Source organism: Rattus rattus, chromosome 2 (genome assembly GCF_011064425.1).
Source record: "Rattus rattus isolate New Zealand chromosome 2, Rrattus_CSIRO_v1, whole genome shotgun sequence".
NCBI lineage: Eukaryota > Metazoa > Chordata > Mammalia > Rodentia > Muridae > Rattus > Rattus rattus.
In genome coordinates this window covers 200000491-200022676 of record NC_046155.1, presented here as the reverse complement: position 1 = coordinate 200022676, position 22186 = coordinate 200000491, and the positions used below count along the sequence as shown (strand labels likewise).

Below are 22186 nucleotides of genomic sequence, written 5' to 3'. Positions count from 1 at the left end.
TAGGACTAACAGGAAAGAGGCCACTCAGGGGAAGATTTGGGCAGAGTATTGCAAAGTCAAACAAAATGTGAGCCACATAGAAATGGTCCTTTCTTCCATGAAGTACCAATGCTGTGGGATTGGTTCACTCAGTTGTGGTATATTGCTCCACCTTGATTGTCAACACTCTTTCAAGGGCATACGTTTCATTTGAGTTTGTTTCATTTTTCAAAAAAAATATTGAGGGTCAGAATCCTGATTTAGTAAATTCATAGTTGAGTGAAAAGCATCACTCTGGTGCTTTCCAGAGTGATGGACATGACCTCCGAACTAACCTGTTGCTTTTTCTTCCCTGGTAGAACGTCCATCCTTGGCTTCTCCTTTGGAGCTGCATTTCTCTCCCTCATCTTCATCCTCTTTGTCTGCTTCGCTGGACAGCTTTTGGTAGGTGCTTCAAATATAGAACTTCTTTTGGAAGTGTTTTCATTGTATTGAAACAACTTACTTCATTTTTTCAAAAGCAAGGGGATCATTGATGGATATTTGAAGAACTATAGTTTCTAGCACCTGTTAGGACAGTGACAGAGACAGCCTCAGGGGTAAATTGAGGTTATCGAATGGACAACCAAAACACTCATTGGACTGCTCTTAAAGTGCTGGGTGGCCTTTTCCTTGCTCTGGAGATGAAGCCTCAATCTGTGGTCTAGACTGACCTCAAACTTAATATTCTCTTACCTGAATCTTCTGAATAGCTGGGGAAATGATTATATAGCACTGCACCAAGAAAAAAATGTAGGTGTCACTCCACAATACTCCAAAGTTTTGCTCATCTCTTTCTGTCAAGTGTTTTTAAAACATCTCTGAGTTTCAGACTACTTGTAGCAGTGAATAGTATGGGGTTTTCATGTAAAGGACAGTTAAAATATTTTTTAAACTACGTTTTCTTAAAGATTTATTTAACACCTGCAGGCCAGAAGAGGGCACCAGATCTAGTTATAGATGGTTGTAAGCTACCATGTGGTTGTTGGGAATTAAACTTAGGACCTCTGGAAGATCAGCCAGTGCTCTGAACCACTAAACCATCTGGCCAGCCCCTTAAAATATTCTTAAACATGACTTTTAAATCTTTGTGAAGATATAAAACTTTGAAACCTAACAAATGGAAAAAAGAATTACTTATTTGCATTTCAAGCCAACTATTGTACAGTTTTATAACATATGGTAGCTAACCACTAGTTTGAAATATGAAAATTATCTCTTCATTTAGTGTTCCATATTATGCAAGTATTGCTAGCCAGCCAGAACAGTATGAAAGCTATCTTAGAAAGCCAAAATGGAGACAGAAGATAAGCCAATGTTTCATCTTGTTCACGGGACACAAGGGAAAATAGGGAAGGCTACCTAGGCTGGACATCAGGCATACACAGCCTGAAACAGGCAGGTACATGGACATATGTGTAGGCAAAATACCATCACAGAAAATAAAAATAGAATGCTCTCTATATGAGAATGTGCATGGTTTCCCATGATTCATAGCCTTCCCTGGGTGGAAAAGCACATAAACTCACTCTCTTTTACCATTTCTTTTTACCATTCTCTTTTATGAATACCTAGGCTGATTTCATTACCTTACTGTTGTGAAGTCCACAACAATAAACATGGGTGTGCCAATGTCTCTTTAGTTAGCTACAGAACCCCATGGGTATAAGTCCAGGGTGGTATACCTGGGTCATATGGTGGTTCTATTTTTAGTGTTTTGAAAACCACAAATTTCTGTATTGGCTGCACAAGTTTACAATCCCACCAGCAATGAATTCCTCTTTCCAAACATCCTCTCTAACGTGTGTTGTCATTCACTTTCTTGATAGCCATTCCAACTGGAGTTATCCTATTTCTCACCCCATACAAATATCAACTCAAATTTATCCATGCTCTTAAGTCAAAAACTGAAATGCTGCAACTGCTAGTGGAAAAAAGAAACACTTCAAGCTATAGGCATAGATACAAATCTGTGAAACAAGACTCCAGTAGTGCAGGAAGTAACCCAAGAATTGACAGATGATATTATAGGAAATCACATAAAAGAAAATTAATAAAGGAAATAGACAGCCTATACAATGAGATAGATAGATTAATATCCAGAATGTATAAAAATGTACAAACTGAACACTAAAAAGTATAAACCTGCTAATCAATAAATTAGCCAATGAACTAAACAGGTAGTTCTGAGAAGAGGAAACACAAGTGGCTAATATAATAAATATCTTCAAAGTTGTTCAACTGCCTCACCTTCAGGAAAATGCAAATTAGGACACATATTCTTGAACATCCAATAAAGGAATGCTTGAATAAGAGTCTCCATTAGCCCATTGTAACTTTAGAAAGAAATTCTCATCCCACTAATGGGTTATTTCAGTGTTTGTAGTGTTCTGCAATGGTTGTTTAACTATCAACAGCAAAGCTATTAATGCATAACTGCCTAGAAAGGGTTGTGTGTCTTTCACAATGCCATCCAGATAGAATTGAACAGATACTCCATGGTGGGCATGGAGCAATGGTGCTGCCACCTGTCTGCTCATTCTCTGGGCCTGGCTAGCCTACCGTTTTCGTAAGAGCTGAGGAGATTAGCATTCGCTTGTTAATTAAACACTGAACTTATGAAAATGTACAGAATGCCCACCAGCTGTTAACCTTCTGCAGACATAAGTGCCAAGGGCAGAACTGGTGCTAAGGATGCCTTCTCACTGTGAACAATTAAAGGAAGCTGCTTTCAGAAGGAAGTCAAGTAGAGGCGAGTGTGATGGTTAGAGTCACTGTCAATTTTCAACTCTATTGGAATAAGAAACATGTAGGCACTGAGGAGGCATACCTCTGCAATGATGGCATTTCCAGGTCTGTTTAACACAAGAGAGAGAAGCCATCTTGAATGTGGATGGTATCATCACATGAACAGACATGAACCAGACTGAATGAGAAGCTAAGTGTTTTCCCCTTTCTCAGCTTCCTGGTTTGCCTCTCTGCCATGAGAGACTACATCTCAGAATCAGTGATTTGAAATGAACCCTCTCTTAAGTTGTTTTTAATTATTTGGTCACAGAAATAAAAGTTACAAATGCTGTAAATTTTGCCAATGATAACACACACACACACACACACACACACACACACACACACACACACACACACACACACACAAAAATCAAGCTTTGTCCCTGTCATAGTCTTCTGCACAGAATACGCAGCACACGGAAATCACAGTGGTTGGCATTTCACAGCTGGCCTGATACAAGGTAGGAAAGCATGCAATATGCAAGCACTACAGTCTCTATGACACAGAGCTCCTAGCTCCTAACTGATGACCCTAAATGTGAGGAGGTTTATTCAGTAACTTGTTCTGAGCCTTGTTGGGAATTTTGTGCTTTTACAAGGATCCATTAAACAGCTCCTCCCTGGCCTTCATTCCCACCTGTATCCCACCACTGTCTGCCCCAGGAGATCTCCCTCCCACCTTCCAATTTTTTGACATTCACTTCCAATTTTTTGCCCATGAAAGTGGGCTCAGCAGCAAGTCCCACTACCAGAGATCTTGGAATCTCTACCAGTTTTGTGATGAGCATCATGGGATTTGTGACCTGTGCTATAGTTGAGCTTCAATTTTATACATGCATTTGACCTTTTTATTTGACCCAGACATAGAGTAAGTCCCTTAAGACAGAAATGGCTTCTCAATATCCAGTTGACCTCCCATTACACCCAGTATAACACTAATGTCCCGTCAGCTTCCCACTTGAACCAGTATAATGTTGACATCTACATTGTGTTAGTTAGGGTTTGACTGCTGTGAACAAACACAATGACCAAGGCAAGCCTTCTAAGGACAGCATTTAGTTCGGGCTGGCTTACAGGTTCAGAGGTTCAGTCCATTATCATCAAGGCGGGAACATGTCAGAGTCCAGGCAGACATGGTGCAGGAGGAGCCAAGAGTTCTACATCTTCATCTGTGGGCTGCTAGCAGAATACTGGCTTCCAGGCAGCCAGGATGAGGGTCTTATAGCCGACACCCATAGTGACACACCTACTCCAACAAAGCCACACCTATTCCAACAGGGCCACACCCTGGGCTGAACATATGCAAACCACAGGAACAAGTTTTGTAAGTAGTTGCTGCCTAAACACAGGCATGTCTACTTCCCCCTCCTCAGCTCCGTAAAGTCTCTCCATCCCCTCAAAGATGCTCAGAGCCAGTAATGGAATAATTGCAGCTGTGGCAATGTTAATAATGAGCACAGGTATTGCCAGAGAATTTCTGAGCTGTGTGGGAGAAACTTACCTCTCTATGGCTCAAAACAGTTACTCTGACCAAATATATCGCGTGCATACACACACACACACACACACACACACACACACACACACACACACACACACACACACACACACGTGCACGCACACACATACAAACACACATGCACACATAACACACCAAACAAAGCTTATCTTAGAAAATGTCAAAAGACATTTCCTAGTTGTTACCACATGCCTTGAGCAATAGAAATGGCATGATGCCACCCAGCCAGCTACTTCCTGTAGAACAATGATGAAGCGCAAATGCAGAGTTCATCCTAGGAGAGGAAAAAGTAGGTCACACACCAGCTAACACAAAGCCCTCTGCCTTCAGGAGAGCATGCCCATTGATGTCTGCCTTCTCTAATGGCAACACAGCACTTGCAGCCCTCTTGGGCTGGCTTGCTGGTGACCCTTTTCCCATCTTGCTCTCCGCTTCTCTTTGTCCCCTTGGAAAATTAGTAATCATTTGGTAATAAGTCTGGTAAATAACGTGTGGCTGCATGCTGTCTTCTCTGACCCAAAAATCTCCTTCCTTGACCTGACAAGCAGCCTACGTGCATATTACGATTGTGGAATTGATAGTTTTAAGTTAGTTCCCCATGTTTCATTGCTGCCTCCTTTATTCATTTTTCCTCTTTTCTGTCTTTTTCCCCCCACAATTGGACTATCTTCTCTTTGGTAACTTAGACATGATGCACTCCAGCCTGGATATTTATTTGGGCTTTGGTTTTAGTTTACTTTAAACCTTGTGCTGTACACATGATGCTCGGATGCTCTTAACAACTGTGTCATGAAGCATGCAGACCCATGCTCTAATCTCATGATGCCTCTTATCTTCCAGGCTAGTATTGCTTAATCTTCGTGTATTTAATATTCTCAGATTATGCATGTCTTGCTTAATGATTTGTCTAACTATTGCCTCTGGGCGTTACCTCCCCCAGAACTGTTTTCTTAGTAAGAAATGCCCTTTCCATGTGAATGTTGCATAATAGCCTTTTTATTGTACAAAAGCGTCTTTCTTCATTGTGATCATTTATCATCATTTTTTATTTTTTCCTAACAGTTCCACATTCTCCTGGCTTGTATAGTACTGAGAACTCTCTTTCTTTTTCTCTTTCCCTCTCCTCCCTCAACCCCTCCATCCATTCACCCCTCCCTTCCTACCTCTGCTCTCGCTTTCTCTGTGTGTGTCTAAACACACACACACACACACACACACACACACACACACACACACACACACACACACGGAAGCCAGAAGATAACCTCAGGTTGCTGGTCCTCACCTTCCACCATATTTGAGACTGGGTGTCTTGTTTTGTAGTGCTGCATATGCGAAGCTAGCTAGCCCTGTTTCCAGAGATTCTGCTATTTCTGTCCCCCACCTCAACATTAGAGCAACGGGAGTGCAGGCATGTTCTACCACACTGGGCTCTGCATGGATCTGGGGATCTAAGCTCAGATTCTCACGTTTGTGAAGCTGGTGCTTTATGAGCTGAGTCAAGTCCAGAGCCTCAGTGAAAGCAATGTTTTGATCCAAGTGCACTGTGTTAGCGCTAACTCTGGCGAGTGGTCTGTCTGTTTAGGATCAAGAACTTAAGTGTTCACCATACAGCTTTCCACTACACCACACATCTCCTGGGCCCCAGCAAACCCCTGGGGTAAGGATTTTCTGGAAGTCTATGTACTTTCTTTTCTTTTTTAATTGGATATTTTATTTATTTACATTTCAAATCTTATCCCCTTTCCTGGTTCCCCACCTATAAGCCCCCTATCCCATCCCTGCTTATCCTGTTTCTATGAGGATGCTCCTACTCCCACACACCCCGACTCCTGCCTCACTGCCCTAGCATTCCTCTAAACTGGGGCATCAAGCCTCCACAGGACCAAGGGCTTCTGCTCCCATTGATGCCAGATAAGGCCCCATCATCTCCTTCCGTCCTTCCCCTGTGATCAGTCTGATATTAGGCTTTGAGCATCCTGTATTGGTCAGGATCTGGCAGAGCCTCTCAGGAGACTTTACTGAAGCTCAAAGCTCACACAATAACATGTTCTTTCTTTCTTTAAATCTCTCAATATAGTTAGTACCAAACCTGCTTTTTGGTGCTGAATGTGGTCCTATCTCAGTGTAAGAGCCAATCCTTGGGCACCAGGACCCAGTGATGGGAAGCAGATTTGCTGAAATAATGCTAACAGTTTTAACTGTTTATCAAGGACTACATCACCTTGGGCCCAGGCACCATCTCCTCTTCAGTTAAGTAGCACCTTCTGAGAACAGGTCAACGAACAACTTGAAATGCTATCATTTATAATGTTGAATGAGAATAGGCAGGATTTTGATAAGCCTCTTTTTCTCCCAGGGATATTACTGAAGTACCAAGATCTGAATATTTTTGAACCATGTAGAGAACTGCAAATAGAGTCAGTGTTGGTCCTTTTTATAATAAATTAAAATGCAAAGTCATGGGTCTTTGTGTGGCATTTTTGTCCCATTTCTCTGTGAGGCAGGATCTTTGTTAGCCCAGGCTGACCTCAAACTTACTATGTAACCAAGGATGACCTTGAACTACTGATCTCCCTGCCTCCTCCTCTGGAGTGCTGGGATTGCAGCACATATCACTATGCCTGGACTCTTCATCAGCTTTTGATCATTTTCCTTTCATTTAAAAGTCCTGATCTTTGGTTCTTCTCATTGCCATCACAGTTTTCTCTGTGCCCACCCAGCCCTTCTGCTTCCTTCTCCTCAGCACAAGCACCAGGGACCCACTATCACTGTTTGTCTTTAATTCTGCCCCTGGTTGGCAATGTGGAGAAGAAACAGAGATGCCTGCTGTCCTGACCCTAGAAAAAGAGCACTTAGCTTGATGTGTTTATAAGTTGTCTCAAAGGACAGTGTTCAGGGTCCAGGGAAGACTGTGTAGGAAAAGGAATGAAGCCATGTCCATCCTGAAGCTGTATGTAGTTCTTGACCCGTGTACACAAAAGCCCTGAAGAGACGACGTGAGTGTCTCCACGTTCTTTATGTCACTTCATTCTTCAGTACAGAGTCCGGTGACTTTCCTGTGGGTGTGTCCACATCTACTTCAGTGAACAGCAGGTTTGAGGCGGGATATAATATACTGTTATTAGATGGCATGTTTAAAATAAATTATCACAACTTCTGAAACTGCAGAAGAACTTGTTTTAGTTTTATAATTTCAAAGATGTCTGTGTAGTAACTAGATAAAACCCTACCTCCTCAATCATGATGTAGAAACTGAGATGGAGACACATTGCCCTTGAAGTGCTAAAGACATGTTTTCTGTTCTAAATCTTCAGTATCGTGGGTATTTATCCTTCCTGATACATAGAGAAAAGCATTAATTAGAAGCATTTTTATCTCTGGAAAAAAATAACCCTACTTCAAAGACTACAAACCCATAATTAATGTTTTAATGGGCCAGAGCCCAACTAAGTATTATTGTCTGACAGAGTCTAAGCTATATAAGAATAATATTTTTTGAATCTGTATCTTTGTGCTTCATTCCTGCATCTACACAACGCAGATCTGAGTACGTTCTGTATCATGAACACCACTAGATGTAGTATTTATTACACAGTAATGATGTACTTCCTTTCACCCATGACCAAGTGTTATATGTTCCAAGTGTTAAGGGCCACCATATTGGATAACAGATTCAGAGCCTTACCAACCACTGTTAAAGCTCTGTTGTTTTGATTAACACATGATATACAGAACTGGATCCCTTCCAGTGTGCTGGTAGGAGGAAATCCTGTAGAGTCCAGTCAAATGTGGCTCCTACACCAGTCATAAATACAGCATCTGGAGTCAGCCACCATTGACTCAAACTCTGCACCATCTTCTTAGGAAAATCTACCCAAGGAGTGAGCCCAAAGCATGGGTCCTCACCTACATTAAAGGGCTAGTGTGTTGCAGACTAACATTCTTCACCTTTCATGTTAGGGACTGTGGGTGGGGGAACCATTGTAAAGAGTAAGAGGGGATAGAAGGGGTTGATTACTGATGTTGTCTGAAGAAACATGAAATAGATTCCAAGTCACAGAGATGCTGTTGAGAAATACCTATTTTTCTTGGTTGAAATAATGAGGAAAGTCAACACTTGTGAGTTCTTATTAGGTGTGTTGTGTTTAAATCCCCAAAAAGGCCAAGGAGGTATGTGAATAAACTGAGCAAGAAAGTATAACTAACTTTCCGAAAGTCTCACAGCTGTGGGGATGCATGGAAGGTGCTGCCTGGTTGCTTATCCTCTACCAGCTGCTCACTCAGCAGCAGCCGCATTTGATTGTCATGTTAACATTCAACGTATTCCAGGGTTTATGTCGATGGTAATTTAGGAGTAGTTCAAAATGAACATAAGGAATATGTTTAAAAAATGTAAGTAATGTTTGCCAATGCTATTGGGGGTTATCTCACATTGAGTTTTAATTAGGTTACACCAGGTCTACCACTATATAAGCATGTGGGGTGGCGATAAATATTAAAAATAGAATCTACCAACCCTCACTAGTGTCAGCTCTCGTGGGCCACACAGCATCTGCAGGGTATTTTCATCTTAATCAGCAAAGTGTTTCAACCCAACTTGCTAAGTTTCTAATTTCCATCCCATGCTGCTGCCCACTACTCTCTGGGCCCTGCAGTGATCTCATCACCATGGCTAGCCCCACATTGTCACCATCAGCTACTCTCTGGCTCCAGCAGCCACCTCCCTCTTGGGACTCTCTGCTGTGAACTCTGCTCACAGTCACAGCATCCACTCTCTGTGGTTATAGTCACAACTCCCAGTAACCCATTAAAATCAAAACTCAATAAGCTTGTAATTTATCCATCACATTTATATCAGTAAATCCTTACCCCACAAAATGTCCACATAATAAATTCTGAACCAATTCATATTAAAATAAACTGCCCACCTAGATAAGACAAATTGTCCTATAAAAATCCATCCCTTATGAAATATTCATAACTACATGTGGCCCTTTAAAGGCATACAGATCTGGGTTGTCCTTCCCCCCCTCCATCTTGATTCTTCTCCTCCTCCTCCCTCTCTCTCCTCTCCAAAAGTCTATGCCTGCCTTACTTTTTCACAGTCGGATCATAGGCCTTGCCTTATCTTGTGCCTGCCTTCACCTGCATATAGACAACAATCCACAGGGCGGGTTGGGGTGGGGGTGGGGGTGGGGGTGGGGTTCTGCTTCCAGAGCCCATCTTCGTAGGGCTGGTCTCTATTAGAAAGGCTGTCATCTGCCTCCTAGAGATTCCCTGGAGAATTCTTCAGATATTGCTTGTCATATTAAAGTACACCATCCTCGTGTGATCATGTGACTCATTCTTGGCTGGAGCTCTCTGTGCTCTATACTCTTACCCACACTGAGGTGAGATCCACAGTGGGTTGTCCATTCAGAAGTGAATGAAAGAGACACCACATAGCAGTGCAGGGCCCATGGAAGATGACGATGGAACATCTACTCCCATTCTGTAACAAAAGGGATCTTCAATAGCTGTGCTCATTTAAGCATGGGGTGGGAGCACCCCATGTCTACTTCAATAAAAAATGGTATACTATGTACTTTCAATGGGATTTACTCTGCCTTGACAAAGAAGGAACATCTACAGCATGGTGAGCTTTAGGGAATCATTTTGACTGAAATAAACTAGAGCAAATGTATGATTCCACATATTCAAGGTGTTCAAAATAGTCAAAATCATGGAAACTGGGGCCAGGAGGATGGCTTAGGAAGTAAAGGCATTTGGCTCAGTGGGTAAAGGTGCTGGCCACCACGTCCGATGCAGAAGTTCTAACTATGGGAACTAGCTCCCTCTTGCAAGTTGTCCTCTGACCTCTGGTTCCATGTATGGACACACATCAAATAAATAAATATAACTTTAAAAACTAAAAATTATTCCAATTACTATATCCCTACTCTCTCTAATCCCCTCTCCATCTCTTCATTCTCCTCCCTACAGTTGCTTTTCAGAATTCATGCAGAGACAAATGGCTGATGAAGGTGATGCGAATAAGTGGTGACTGAGTGCTTGGCCCTAAACAGGACATTTATATCAACATTGATAAGGCATAGGGATCATTGTGGAAAGAAAGAATGTGGGGGCCAGATGATGAGGAAGAGGATATGGAATGCTGGCTTCTGGGACCCATGACATAAAGCAGCTGTGGCTGCCTATACTGGCCCTCAGATGACTAGGTCTAGCAACACAGCACAGATCAGGGAGTATTGACTATCGGTGGCTCTCAGGGAGGAAGTCATTGTCATGACTTAGTTGTATGCTCACTGAGATACACCAGGCACCTACCCACCAGGCACCTACCCACAAGGCACCAATGCCTGGTTCCTAGTCCAAGATCACATGGATCACCTGGTAAAATTCCATGGATCTCAGAGAAAGAGAGAAGAATGTTTGAAATAAATGTTTTACAGAGAACTTTTCTGTGGAAGAATGAGCCACCAATAGCATAATAGGAAGCCATCCACCATTGAGTATCTTATCTGTAGATTCTGTTAGTCAGCAAACTCAGTCTACATCCTGAATCTGCTCTTATGATTACCTGCTGTAGCATTAAAAGGAATATGAGATAAGTTGACCAGTTTTCTCCATAAATCGACTAAATGTATAGTAATTGTTTTAGATGAGAGATCCATTTAGTACATCCCCCAAAGTACAAAATAAACTGAAATTTTTCCTCTGCCAAAATTACCTAAAATCATAATTTCAGGTCTATCTGAAAAGATACACAATAACACCAAACCTTTGTCATAAACACTTAATCTCTTCTTAATTTGAAGCCAACATAATTTTAATGAGGTTGTGACTTGGTATGGGTCCTCAGGGAGAGATAGAATCCATTTGTTTAATCTTGGAGAAATGTTAGTGTTTCTTGTGGTTTTAAACACCACCATTTTACACTTCAGAGAATACACTAAGCAGCAGTGTGTTTCTTCTTCATCTTTCCTCACAGCAATGCAGCAAAAAGGCCTCCACCTCTCTCATGTGGCTTTTGAAATCATCAGGCATCATCGCCAACCGCCCATGGCCACGGATCTCCCTCACAATCGTCACCACGGCTATCATACTAACCATGGCTGTGTTCAACATGGTAAGCCTCTGGGCTGGGCCAAGGTTTGCTTTGAACAGGTCATTTCATTTGTGGCATGCCTTGCAGGTTGAGTTGGTTAGTTGGTCATTTGATCAGTTGGTTTGTTCATTGGTTGTTTGGTTTGATTTGGTATATATATATATATATATGGGTGTTTGGCTTCTGTGTATATCTATCTACCACATTCATGCCTTGTCCCTGCAGAGACCAGAAAAGGGTACTGGATCTCTTGGTACTGGAGTTACAGAGAGCTGTTATCTACAGAGCTACCATTCAAGTGCTAGGAATCAAACCTGAGTCTTCTGGAAGAATAGCTAGTACTCTTAACTTACCTCTTCAGCTGTATGTCTTGTAGTTTTGCAAACTTGCCTATAAAATCTTTGTGACACTGATTGCCTGCTGCCTGTTGAATCCAGCCTCAAACTCCTGCTGCCATTTGTTTAAGGAAAGAGCTGCTTTGTATGGGTCATTGATTTGGTTCCCATATTATCATTCTGTGTTTTCTCCCAAAAGAACCCTTGGGCATCATTGTTCCTGGGATGCATCTTATTGGTACCCGAATGTCATCATCATCATCATGACTGTTGTGTTCATTAGGATTACTATTGCTGCAATGAAACACAGGACCAAAAGCAACTTGGAATAAAGGGTTTATTTTGCTTACATTTCCACATCATAGTTCATCAAAGCAGGGGGTCGGGACAGGAATGTAAATAGAGCAGGAACATGGTGGCAGGAGCAGTTTCATAGGCCATGAAGGAGTGCTGCTTACTGTCTTGCTCCTCATGAGAATCCAGAATACCTGTCCAGGAATGGTACCACAAACCATGGCCTGGAGTCCTCCACATCAGTCAGTAATTAATAAAATGTGTATAAGCTTACCTATGGCCCAATCCATTCACTCCATCTTGTGGAGACATTTCTTTCAATTGAGGCTTCTTTCTGTCTGATGACTCTAGTTTGTTTCAAGTTATCATAAAAACTAACCAGGACAATTATGAAAAGGCACTTTGGCATGGTATATATTTCAGACTTCCCTAGTGGCTGGGGACAAAATGTGGCACTATCTTAAACAATTCTTTCTTTGTAGAAGCACAGAGTGAGGATATGGTAACAGATTATACACAGGATATTAATAATGAATAATTTAATGTAGTCCCCCATAAGTTAGAAAGCACTCATTCCAAAACAAAAAAGTTGCATATAAATATGTAAGAGTATGTCTCAAACATTGTTCTGATGCTCAGAATCCAAGGCATGTTCTGGCTCCCAGGAGTTCACAGTGGAAGATGGGAGACTGCTGGCTGGGTAAAGGAACAAGCAACTCATCCTGAAAAAAAAGAAAAAAACCAAAAACGAAAAGCAAAGCAATGGACGGGCAGTAAACCATTAGTCAGGGGGCAGGAGGAGGTGGGGTTTTTAAGGCTGGGTATATGCCCAGGAGTGGTATAGCTGGGTCTTGATATAGAACAATTCCAAGTTTTCTGAGAAACTGCCAAATTGATTTCCAAAGTGGTTGTACAGAGAAAGGATTGAAGGCCCTGAAGGGGATAGGAACTCCAGAGGAAGAACAACAGAGTAAACTAACCTGAAGCCTTGGGACTGAACCACCAACCAAAAAATATACACAGGCTAGACCTAGGCCCATATATAGCAGATGTGCAGCTTGGTCTTCATGTGGGTCCCAAACATTTGGAGAGGGGGCTATCCAAAAAGCTGTTCTTATATGTGGGATATGTTACCTAGCTGGCCTACCTTGTCTGGCCTCAGTGGGAGAGGAAGCGCCTAGCCCCAAAGAGACTCTAGGAGCCAGAGTGGAGGACCCAAGTGGTCCCACCCTATCAGATGAGAATGGGAGGGGGACAAGGAGGGGGAGTGAGCAGGATGTAAAGTGAATATGGAAAATATTAAATTAAATTTTAAAAAGGACAAAGCAAAAAATTGGCTCCTTGTGTTCAGCTTGGAACCTGTATTTATGCATTAGTCCTGCTCCCCAGGAGAGCATACTATAGAGAACTCAAATCGGCTTGGTATATTCAATCTACAAAAGTAGCGAGGTCAGAAGTAAAGTCCACCATGGAGGGATAGGCAGAGGAACAGCCTAGAGAGGACAGCAGGCTGCTATGGCTGAAGTTTTGAGTCATTTCTATGGTCACAAGGTGGTATTAAGTTACCAGAAGAATGTTACTGCAGGTCCTGCTCACCCTGCACCTGACTTCACCAGTGTGGGCAGAGTCAGTGAGTCGACACTTTTCCGGGAAGCTGACCTTCACTGCCAACAACACCACATACAAACTATAGAAACTCAACAGTGAATAGGATGTCCACACACTCAATAATGAGTTTCAGGCTAGAGTGATTGCCTAGCACTCAGAAGGCCCTGGAGTCCATCCCCCTGAATCAAGCACAGTGATAAATGTGCACGATAGTGTGATGGGGACGCAGGAGGATCAGGAGCTCAAACTCATTTGTGGCTATATCGTAAGTTCAGGGGCAGGCCGGGCTATGTGAGACACCGTTTTCAAAAGCAACTGAGAAAAACACGGTTTTTCCTTATTACCATATAAATTTGAGTTGTAGAACATGATACTTTGGTGTGCATATAGACAGTAAAATAATTACTGTGAGTAAGCAGTTTAGGTGTCTATCCCTTCCCTACTTACTGAATGCAAGTGAGTACATGTGTGTGCGTTCGTGTGTGTGCGTGTGTGTGTGTGTGTGTGTGTGTGTGTGCGTTCGTGTGTGTGCGTTCGTGTGTGTGTGTGTGTGTGTGTGTGAGTGTGTGTAGACCTAAAATCTAAGCTTTTGGCTGGTTTTCAAATTATGCAGTACTCTGTGCTCCTACCATGAATTGGAGCTCTAAATTTACACATCCTACACAACTGTAATTTTTATCCTTTGAGCATTCTCTGACCTTCTTGCCCTTGGTAACTACCATTCTGTGTCATCAACTTCTTGTGACTCCACATACAAGCGAGATCAGGTAATAGTTTTCTGTCTGTACTTGGCTTTATTCAATTAGCATAATGTCCTCCAGAGTCGTGCATAGCAGGATCCCCTAAGACTACATAATATCTCTGTGTTATATGCTGCATTTTCTTTACTCATTCATCAGTAGTAACAAATCCAGGTTGTTTCCCAAGATGGCAGTTGTGATGAATGCCGCAACTAGCATGAAAGTGAATTGGAAAATGTCTCTTTGATGACTTCTTTTCGTCTTCTTTGTTTTCCTACACATTGGAGGAAGTGTATTCTTCATATTCATTACTCTATGAGTAGATAATTAATGATGAGATAAGTAGACAACTCTATAAAACAAAACTATTTCTTTTCATAAAACGTAGTGTGACCTTACTCAACCAAGATTTATCAACTACTCTTTTGTAAGAGATTATAACTGGGGCACATTTGATTTGAAAACTACATGTATTCAAATTAAGATAATAATAATTGAGAAGCAGACAAGTAATAATATTAGTAGTAATTGACCAAATAGACATGTTTGACACAAACTTTCCCACCATGACTGTGATCCATGTAGAGAGAACAATTTTGCCTTCAGTACCAGAACCCTTGCAGTGTTCTTCTTTCTTGACATGGAAGAATCAATCCTACTGCCAGGTAAGAGAAGAGAGCCAGAAGACATGCAAAGTTGATGGAGAAGGAAGGCAGTGAACAAGAAGAAGGGTCCTGTGCCTCATCCTAAGCAACTTTTGGAAGGATAAGGATGGAGCTGCATAGCTGTCTCACCTCTCCCCTCAAACCACACAGAGCTGGGAAGCCAGCAGTGCTCCATCCTCCCAAGTGGAATGGGCACCGTGTTTACTGACCCTCCATTGGCTCTTCCATGTATAGGGTTTCTTGTGGTTATACCAAAGCAAAACCATAAAGTGGTTTAAAAGCTGATATTGTGTATAAACACAGCAGTTTTACCTAGGTAGTTTTACAACTGTCCCAGGAGTTGGTATTAATCACAGAAGGACTTGTTTGACTGGCCCCTATGATTGCATGTGGATTTGCAGAGACAAGCCTTCCATGTGCACTAATCCCTAGATCCAGCCTCCTGGCTCTCCTATGCAGCTGGTGCCCAGGAACACTGGGTTCTTTGGGAAAGAATGAACAGAATAGACTGGACACCAGAGGATGCCCTACCCAGGAGATGGGCTCCCTTTTCCTTGCCCCCCCCTCTCTCCCTCCCTCCCTTCCTCCCTTCCTCCCTCTCTCCCTCCCTCAGAGAAGATGCTACATTCCACTGGGGTGCAAGCAAAACCTAGTTACCTGCTCCCTTTATTGTGTCTGTGTCTTCCTATCTGGCCCTCCTTCCAAATGTCCATCCTACTTAGCTTCCTACATAAGGCACTGCCTTTTGGAACACTGTTACCAACTCCTTGATCCCTTCCTTCCCAAGTTCTGTACTTCTTTGCATTAGCCCAGTGCGGCTGACCCGGGAATGGGCCCATGTATCAACAAGAACAGTAGCTCTGTGTCTATTAAAGGGTGATGTGTGTGTGTGTGTGTGTGTGTGTGCGTGCGCGCGCGCTTAAATCACTAAAGGAAATTTAAGTGGTTTTCTGGCAGAACATTTCATTTGCTAAAAAGTCATTGTCAGCTTCTCAGGTATAATCTCTATGATTCTTGAATTCCCTCTTTAGGATGAGGTAGAGAGGGCTTTTCTTTTTCTGTCTTTAATTAAAGTATAATTATATCACTCTCCCATTTGCTTCCCTTGCTCTTACTCCTTCCATGTCTCCTGGGTGTGTAACAAAGATTTTTTTCTATTTTAAAGCTATTTGTTGTCAGGGATGGAGTGATGGCTCATTGGCTAAGAGGACTTGCTGCTCTTGCAGAGGATCCAGTTTTAACTTCTCCAACACACATGGCAACGCATTTATCTTTAACCCCATTTCCTGAACATCTAACACTCTCTTCTGTCTTCTGCATGCATCAGACATGCATGTATATAAACACACAGGTGAACCACTCAACAGACATAAAATTAATCTTTCTTAAATGTATTTGTTATTGAATAAAATGTTACATAAAACACTTGATTTAACCACTTTTCCATGTGCAATTCCATGGCATTAATTACACTTGAAAAGCAAGCCAGCCATCTCTACTACCTGGTCCTCTCTTCCCTGCCCTCTACACATCTGCCTTCCTATCCTTAGGGATTTGCCTGTTGCAGATGTTCTAATGAATGAAATCACACACTGATGTCCTTTTGTATTCAGCTTATCTCATATTGCATGCTGTCTTCACCATTCTTGTTTACTTATTGCTGTCATGGCCCTTCTGGTACAAGAGAGCTTTCCTTTGCTTTGTTTTCTCAGCCAGTAGTAGGCAGCCCCTTCATTGGCTTCTCTAGGCTCAGCTCCTCTTGTCCTGCTTACCTAAGATGGGACAGATATATTCAGGACTATCTGAGAAGGGTGGTAGCTCTGGATAGCCTCCCTGTGCTGCTGACAAGGAGACTGTCCTGCCTTTCAAACGTGTTGGCCCTTTGCTTCTGGATGCTGATCTGAATGCTTATTGTTAATTCTGCCTACCTTTCTAAGAGCTCAAGTTTGTAGCCTCTTACCCATCATCTGAGAGAACAAAGGATCACAAGTAAAGTATGCAAGTGTGCCTATATGCAGATATAGCTGTAGACAAATGTGGCTATAGGTAAATATGGCTATAGGTAAATGTGGCAGATGGCAACTGTCTTCTTTCAGTTTATTGACTCATTGAATGTTTGAACCAAGATGGCAAAGACTGAAGTCAGTTCTGTCATCTCTAATTCTGTGAGGGAGGGTTGACTATCTCTGTATGTGATGATATAGACTTAGCAAGCCTTCCTTTGATTTAGTTGCTTCTGTTTTCATCAACAGCAGTCTTGAAGGAGTTTCTGTATTGAAGGAGACTGTAAGGGTTACTTACTTATGGACTAGAACACCCTACAGTGTCAAGAAGCTGAGAGCTGCCGTCACTGGCAGAGAGAGACTTAGACTGTTTGCTGACTACACAGAAGAAGTCATTAATAAATGCTGCTCTCACCTGCTCCTTGTTTCATCCGATCTCTAATAATTCACTGAAAAAAAACACATTTCTCTTTCAGTTTTTCCTGAGCAACTCTGAGGAGACAACCCTTCCCACTGCCAATACATCAAATGCAAACGTTTCTGTCCCGGATAACCAGGCGTCGATTCTTCATGCACGAAACTTGTTTTTCCTCCCGGTAAGAAAGTTGAACCCAATGGTACTTTGCTGTTTTCCTGTGATATCATCCTAAGCGATGCAAGGTTATTGGTCTCAGACAACACCTCATTTAGCCTTTCATCGCAATCATAAGTCCTCGGAAAGCAGGTTCTGTGAAGGAACCCTACACTGGCATCTCCTACCTACATATAAACCACACTGACACCTATATAGTAAACCACATGAGGGATTCTGCAGGTCAAAAGGCCAGAAGATCTGGGAAACACCATGGTTTCTGCCTCAGCAGATTCACTCATGTGAGAATCAGGGGAACTATTTGAGCATTTTTGCAAGACCATGTATCTCTAAACCTAAGAACGAATGAAATAGGGAAGTTCTGGGAAAGAAGGTCCCAGTTACTACTGGGCAGGACATAATTCTTCTTAATAATAATTTTAATAATTATAAAAGTTGCAGTAATAAAATAATTTGTCAACATATTTAGTATTTTAAATACAAAAACACATGAATTCCTTACACTGAAAGCTTAAGTTTGTGAATTAATTTTAAAGATTGAACAGTTTACCCACAAAGGCTTTTGGTCCAAGTGTTTACATAATAAGCGAGAAAAACTGAAAGTGGGGGAAAAAAACAATTTTTTAAAAATTGATTGTGTTATAACCACAGAATAGAATTAAACTCAGCATTTAAATGAGATACTTAAGAAGCATTCAGTGAGGCTAGTGCTCAGTGGTTAAGAGCACTGACTGATTTTCCAGAGGCCCTGAGTTCAATTCCCAGCAACCATATGGTGTCTCACAATCATCTATAATGAAATCCGATGCCCTCTTCTGGTGTTTCTGAAGAGAGCAACAGTGTACATATATAAAATAAATAAATAAGTCTTTTTTAAAAATCTGATTAAAAAACATTCAGTAGCATAGATTCATAGTAAATTACCAAATAGTATTATTTAAAGCTATCTCAAGAAATATGAACACAAGATTTTAAAATAACACCTGTAGTAAATTATGTAGGGAGCATGGAAAAGCACATAGATTATTGTTAGTATTAGGTGACTATAGATACTAGGGATCATTAGACACTCTTATTTTTATATGTGTATACTTCTGACTCTAACATCACAGGTTTCTGGCTGATAACTTTCATAAAACAACAACAAAACCCTTTTTAAATTACCACTTATGAAGGCTGCCAGTCTTTACAAATAATGACAAAATTTTAATATCCCTGTAACAAAAACATAAATTTTATGTAGCTTTGGGCCAGGCACTGTTTTGAACTGACTGTGTTGTGTATTGTCTCAATGGAAATTCTTTGTGTGTTGTCTACAATCTCCCTGAGAGTTCTCTGTGTTGCTGTGTATAATCTCCACATGTGTTTTCTGCATTGTTGCACTTACTCTCCCTGTGAGTTCTCTGAGGTGGTTGGCATTATTTCCAGCACTCCTTTAAGTGGCAGAAGGAAGGTGTAGAAGTTCCTTCCTTATTGAAATGGGCTGCTATGAGAATCAGCTAGGCCCAGAACCCCAGGTAGGCACCCCGCCATATTCAGCTCCTAGAGCACCCTCACAGCTCTGAAGAGCAGCTTGGGAATCCCTGTGTTATCTGAGTAAGGAACCACCAGGCTACAAGTCAGCACCTCATGAACTCTTCCTGTAAAAACCCTATTTTCCTTTTGCTTTGTTCTTTCAATTTCTAAATCTATTATGCGTTAATACTCTTGTGAAAAAATACAAAGGTGGATCACTGAGACTTAAAAGAACCAAATGAAAAACAATCATGAATGTGAGCCCCGTATTCTGTTAGCTTCAAATGAACCAAATTAATCCTATCAAGTTGCTATCAACATTCCGTTCAGGTCTCCTGGGGCTCACAACAGAATTGTTAGTCCACCAATAGGCTAGCCTAGGCAAGGAAGTGCAAAAGCATATTGTATCCACAAGTCCACAAAAGCCCACCAAGGCTGACTTGGCAATCTACCCAAGATGTAATCAAGGCTGATTTCAAGACACCCACTGTTAAGAGAGAATGGCTTCACTACTTAAGAGTTCGCATCTCTCTTATGTCTGTTCTCCATGCTGGCCTGAGTAAGCCTATCATGGCCCTCTGCCTCTTTCTGGTTTTTGTGGTGGTCAGAGCAATGAAGAACCAACAGTGAATAATCACTGATGAATACTTACAACACTTCTTGTCTCACAAGATGGCTGCCATCATAGGTGGAGGGTGGCCATACAAGGAAAACGGTAACTTCTGCTAGAGTGACCCAGTTGTATCATTGGGTAGGAATTTCTGTCTCCTTTGAAAACAAGAATGTGAGACGCAAGTTCTCTGTAGTAAAGCATTTGCCCTCTGTCTGCACAATGCCTCCACACAATTGAGCAGCCCTGTTATAAAGCAGAACCTTGTGCAGTAGCCCCTACAACTTTTTCTTCTGTGAAAGCAGGACTCACGAGTTAATATCAGTAGCTACCGGCCATGTAGCCTCATGGGAATGTTCTAGCGGAGGCATGAATTCACAAATGGCATGTCACTGTGATGAAATCACAACTGATGCTGTACGAACCAGTTCAGTCCACTGAGCTGAGACGCTTGCCCTTTCTGCCATGCTCTTTCTACCCTGGGAATGCTGGAATAGAAATCCAGCTCCAGGTTCTTAAAAGTCCCATGATGCAGCAATGTTGACCTCTTCCTTTGGCAAGTCTGCTTTGGCCGTGGGGCTTGGATTCTAGGCTTCCTGCATCTGTTCTTTGTAGACATCTATAAAAATGGTGTCATGACACTCACTGTACAGGGAAGATGATGATGTCACTAGCCAATAGTCACTGCACTGAAAATGAGTGATGGAGGTATGGCTGAATCCAGGGCTCTCCAATGCCTGCTACATATGATAGACAGAGGAGAAGGTCAAGGAAGTGGGCGGGCCTACCGTTTCCTGTGGACTAAGATGCAGTGTACCAGTGTCCTGCATTCCATGTTTCTCACAAATCAAGCACACTCAGGCACCCACCCTCCTCATCCAACTTTCATGTTGACCATACTTATAAATGGTGTCCCCACATTTAACCGGCTAGGGTTTCCATTGATTGTCTTTCCATCTTCTTTTCCTGGCCCAGTACTTCATATACAGCTGCATCCTGGGCTTGATCTCCTGCTCCGTTTTCCTGAGGGTGAACTATGAGTTAAAAATGTTAATCATGATGGTGGCACTCGTGGGCTACAACACCATTCTACTCCACACCCATGCCCATGTTCTGGATGCGTACAGCCAGGTCCTGTTTCAGAGGTGAGTGGACACCCTCTGTATCTGGATATCCTTACCTCATCTATGGCAGTTTTGATCCTACGGTCAGTGAAAAGTATCAAAGTTTCTGTTGTCAGTCATTGCAGTGATGGTTTCTTTGAAATGATGGCTCAAGATGGTGAGTTTTTAATTGTTGATGACATAGACTATGTCTTCAGAAATGCATGTAGAGAGCATGGCGTACTTTAGAGAGAGGATTTGTATAATAGGAAACTTCTTTCCTTTTCCACCCCATCCTGTTCCTCCTCCTTCCCTATCTCTCTCTGTCCAGGCTACACTTGAGCTCCTGAGCTAAAATGGTGCTCACACTTCCAGTGGCTAGCACAGCAGAACTGATCAGTACCATCATGCCCAGCTTAGCAGCATTCTGGAGGGCCCTGACATGGCCCTATTAATATTTTGCCCTGAGCTGTTCTCTGCTGCACTATATATATATATATAATGGGGTGTTTAGAAACATTTGAGTGTCTCCATTTCTCTGCACACCAGTCACAATCATTCCATAGCAGCTCAGAGCAACCAAACATGTACCCAGAAGTCACCAGATCTCCCCAGGAGAGATATTTGAAGGCAAAATGTCATCTGGCTCAGAAGAAAAAGTACCAAAGAAAATAAATTGTTATTTTCACAAGTTATGGTGTAAAGATTCTTTGTAGAATTTCCCTAAATATCACTGTGTAGAGGAAAAAGGTCAAACCTAGAAACGTTTTTGACTGTGAAAAATGTTAGCCCCAAGACAAACACAATCCTGTTGATTTTTCCAGCCTCAGGACCAGATGTAGAAAAATATTCTATCAGAAGGATCTTATTGCTGTTATCCCACGCAAGCATCTACCGGTGGATGAAGTTGTGCTTGGGAATTTTTTTCTGTTATCAATTTGCTTCCAGAAGCTTCTAAACTTGAGCGAGAACATTTTAATTATCACATTATCCATTTTATATCTCAATAGCAAGATGTCCCAAGCAAGCACTGGTTTACATACACATCAGGAATTTTCTATGAATTCTTTGCATTTTCCCCCATATCATTCCCTACTTTTTTCAAGACTGGAAGGTCTAAACCAGGCCTTGTACATTCTCAGCAAATACTATCACTGAGCTATTTCCAGTTATTTCTACTCTGAAACTTTTTTTTAATACAGAGAGTCCTCAAATATATGCATAGAAGTGTTGACCCAGAAAGATGGTTCTGTTGATAATGGGTAGCCACATCTCCACATGCA

At 41.9% G+C, this 22186-nt stretch overlaps 1 protein-coding gene across 1 annotated transcript in view; it reads left to right on the top strand.

Moving 5' to 3' along the window:
* The window catches only part of Adcy2 (adenylate cyclase 2), a 410506-nt gene that overhangs the window by 338511 nt on the left and 49809 nt on the right, over positions 1-22186 (top strand). The window contains exons 15-18 of the mRNA XM_032894822.1: positions 339-423; positions 11322-11459; positions 17560-17679; positions 20776-20945. Of these exons, the coding sequence (XP_032750713.1) occupies positions 339-423; positions 11322-11459; positions 17560-17679; positions 20776-20945 (513 nt within the window). The remainder of the gene's footprint in view (positions 1-338; positions 424-11321; positions 11460-17559; positions 17680-20775; positions 20946-22186) is intronic.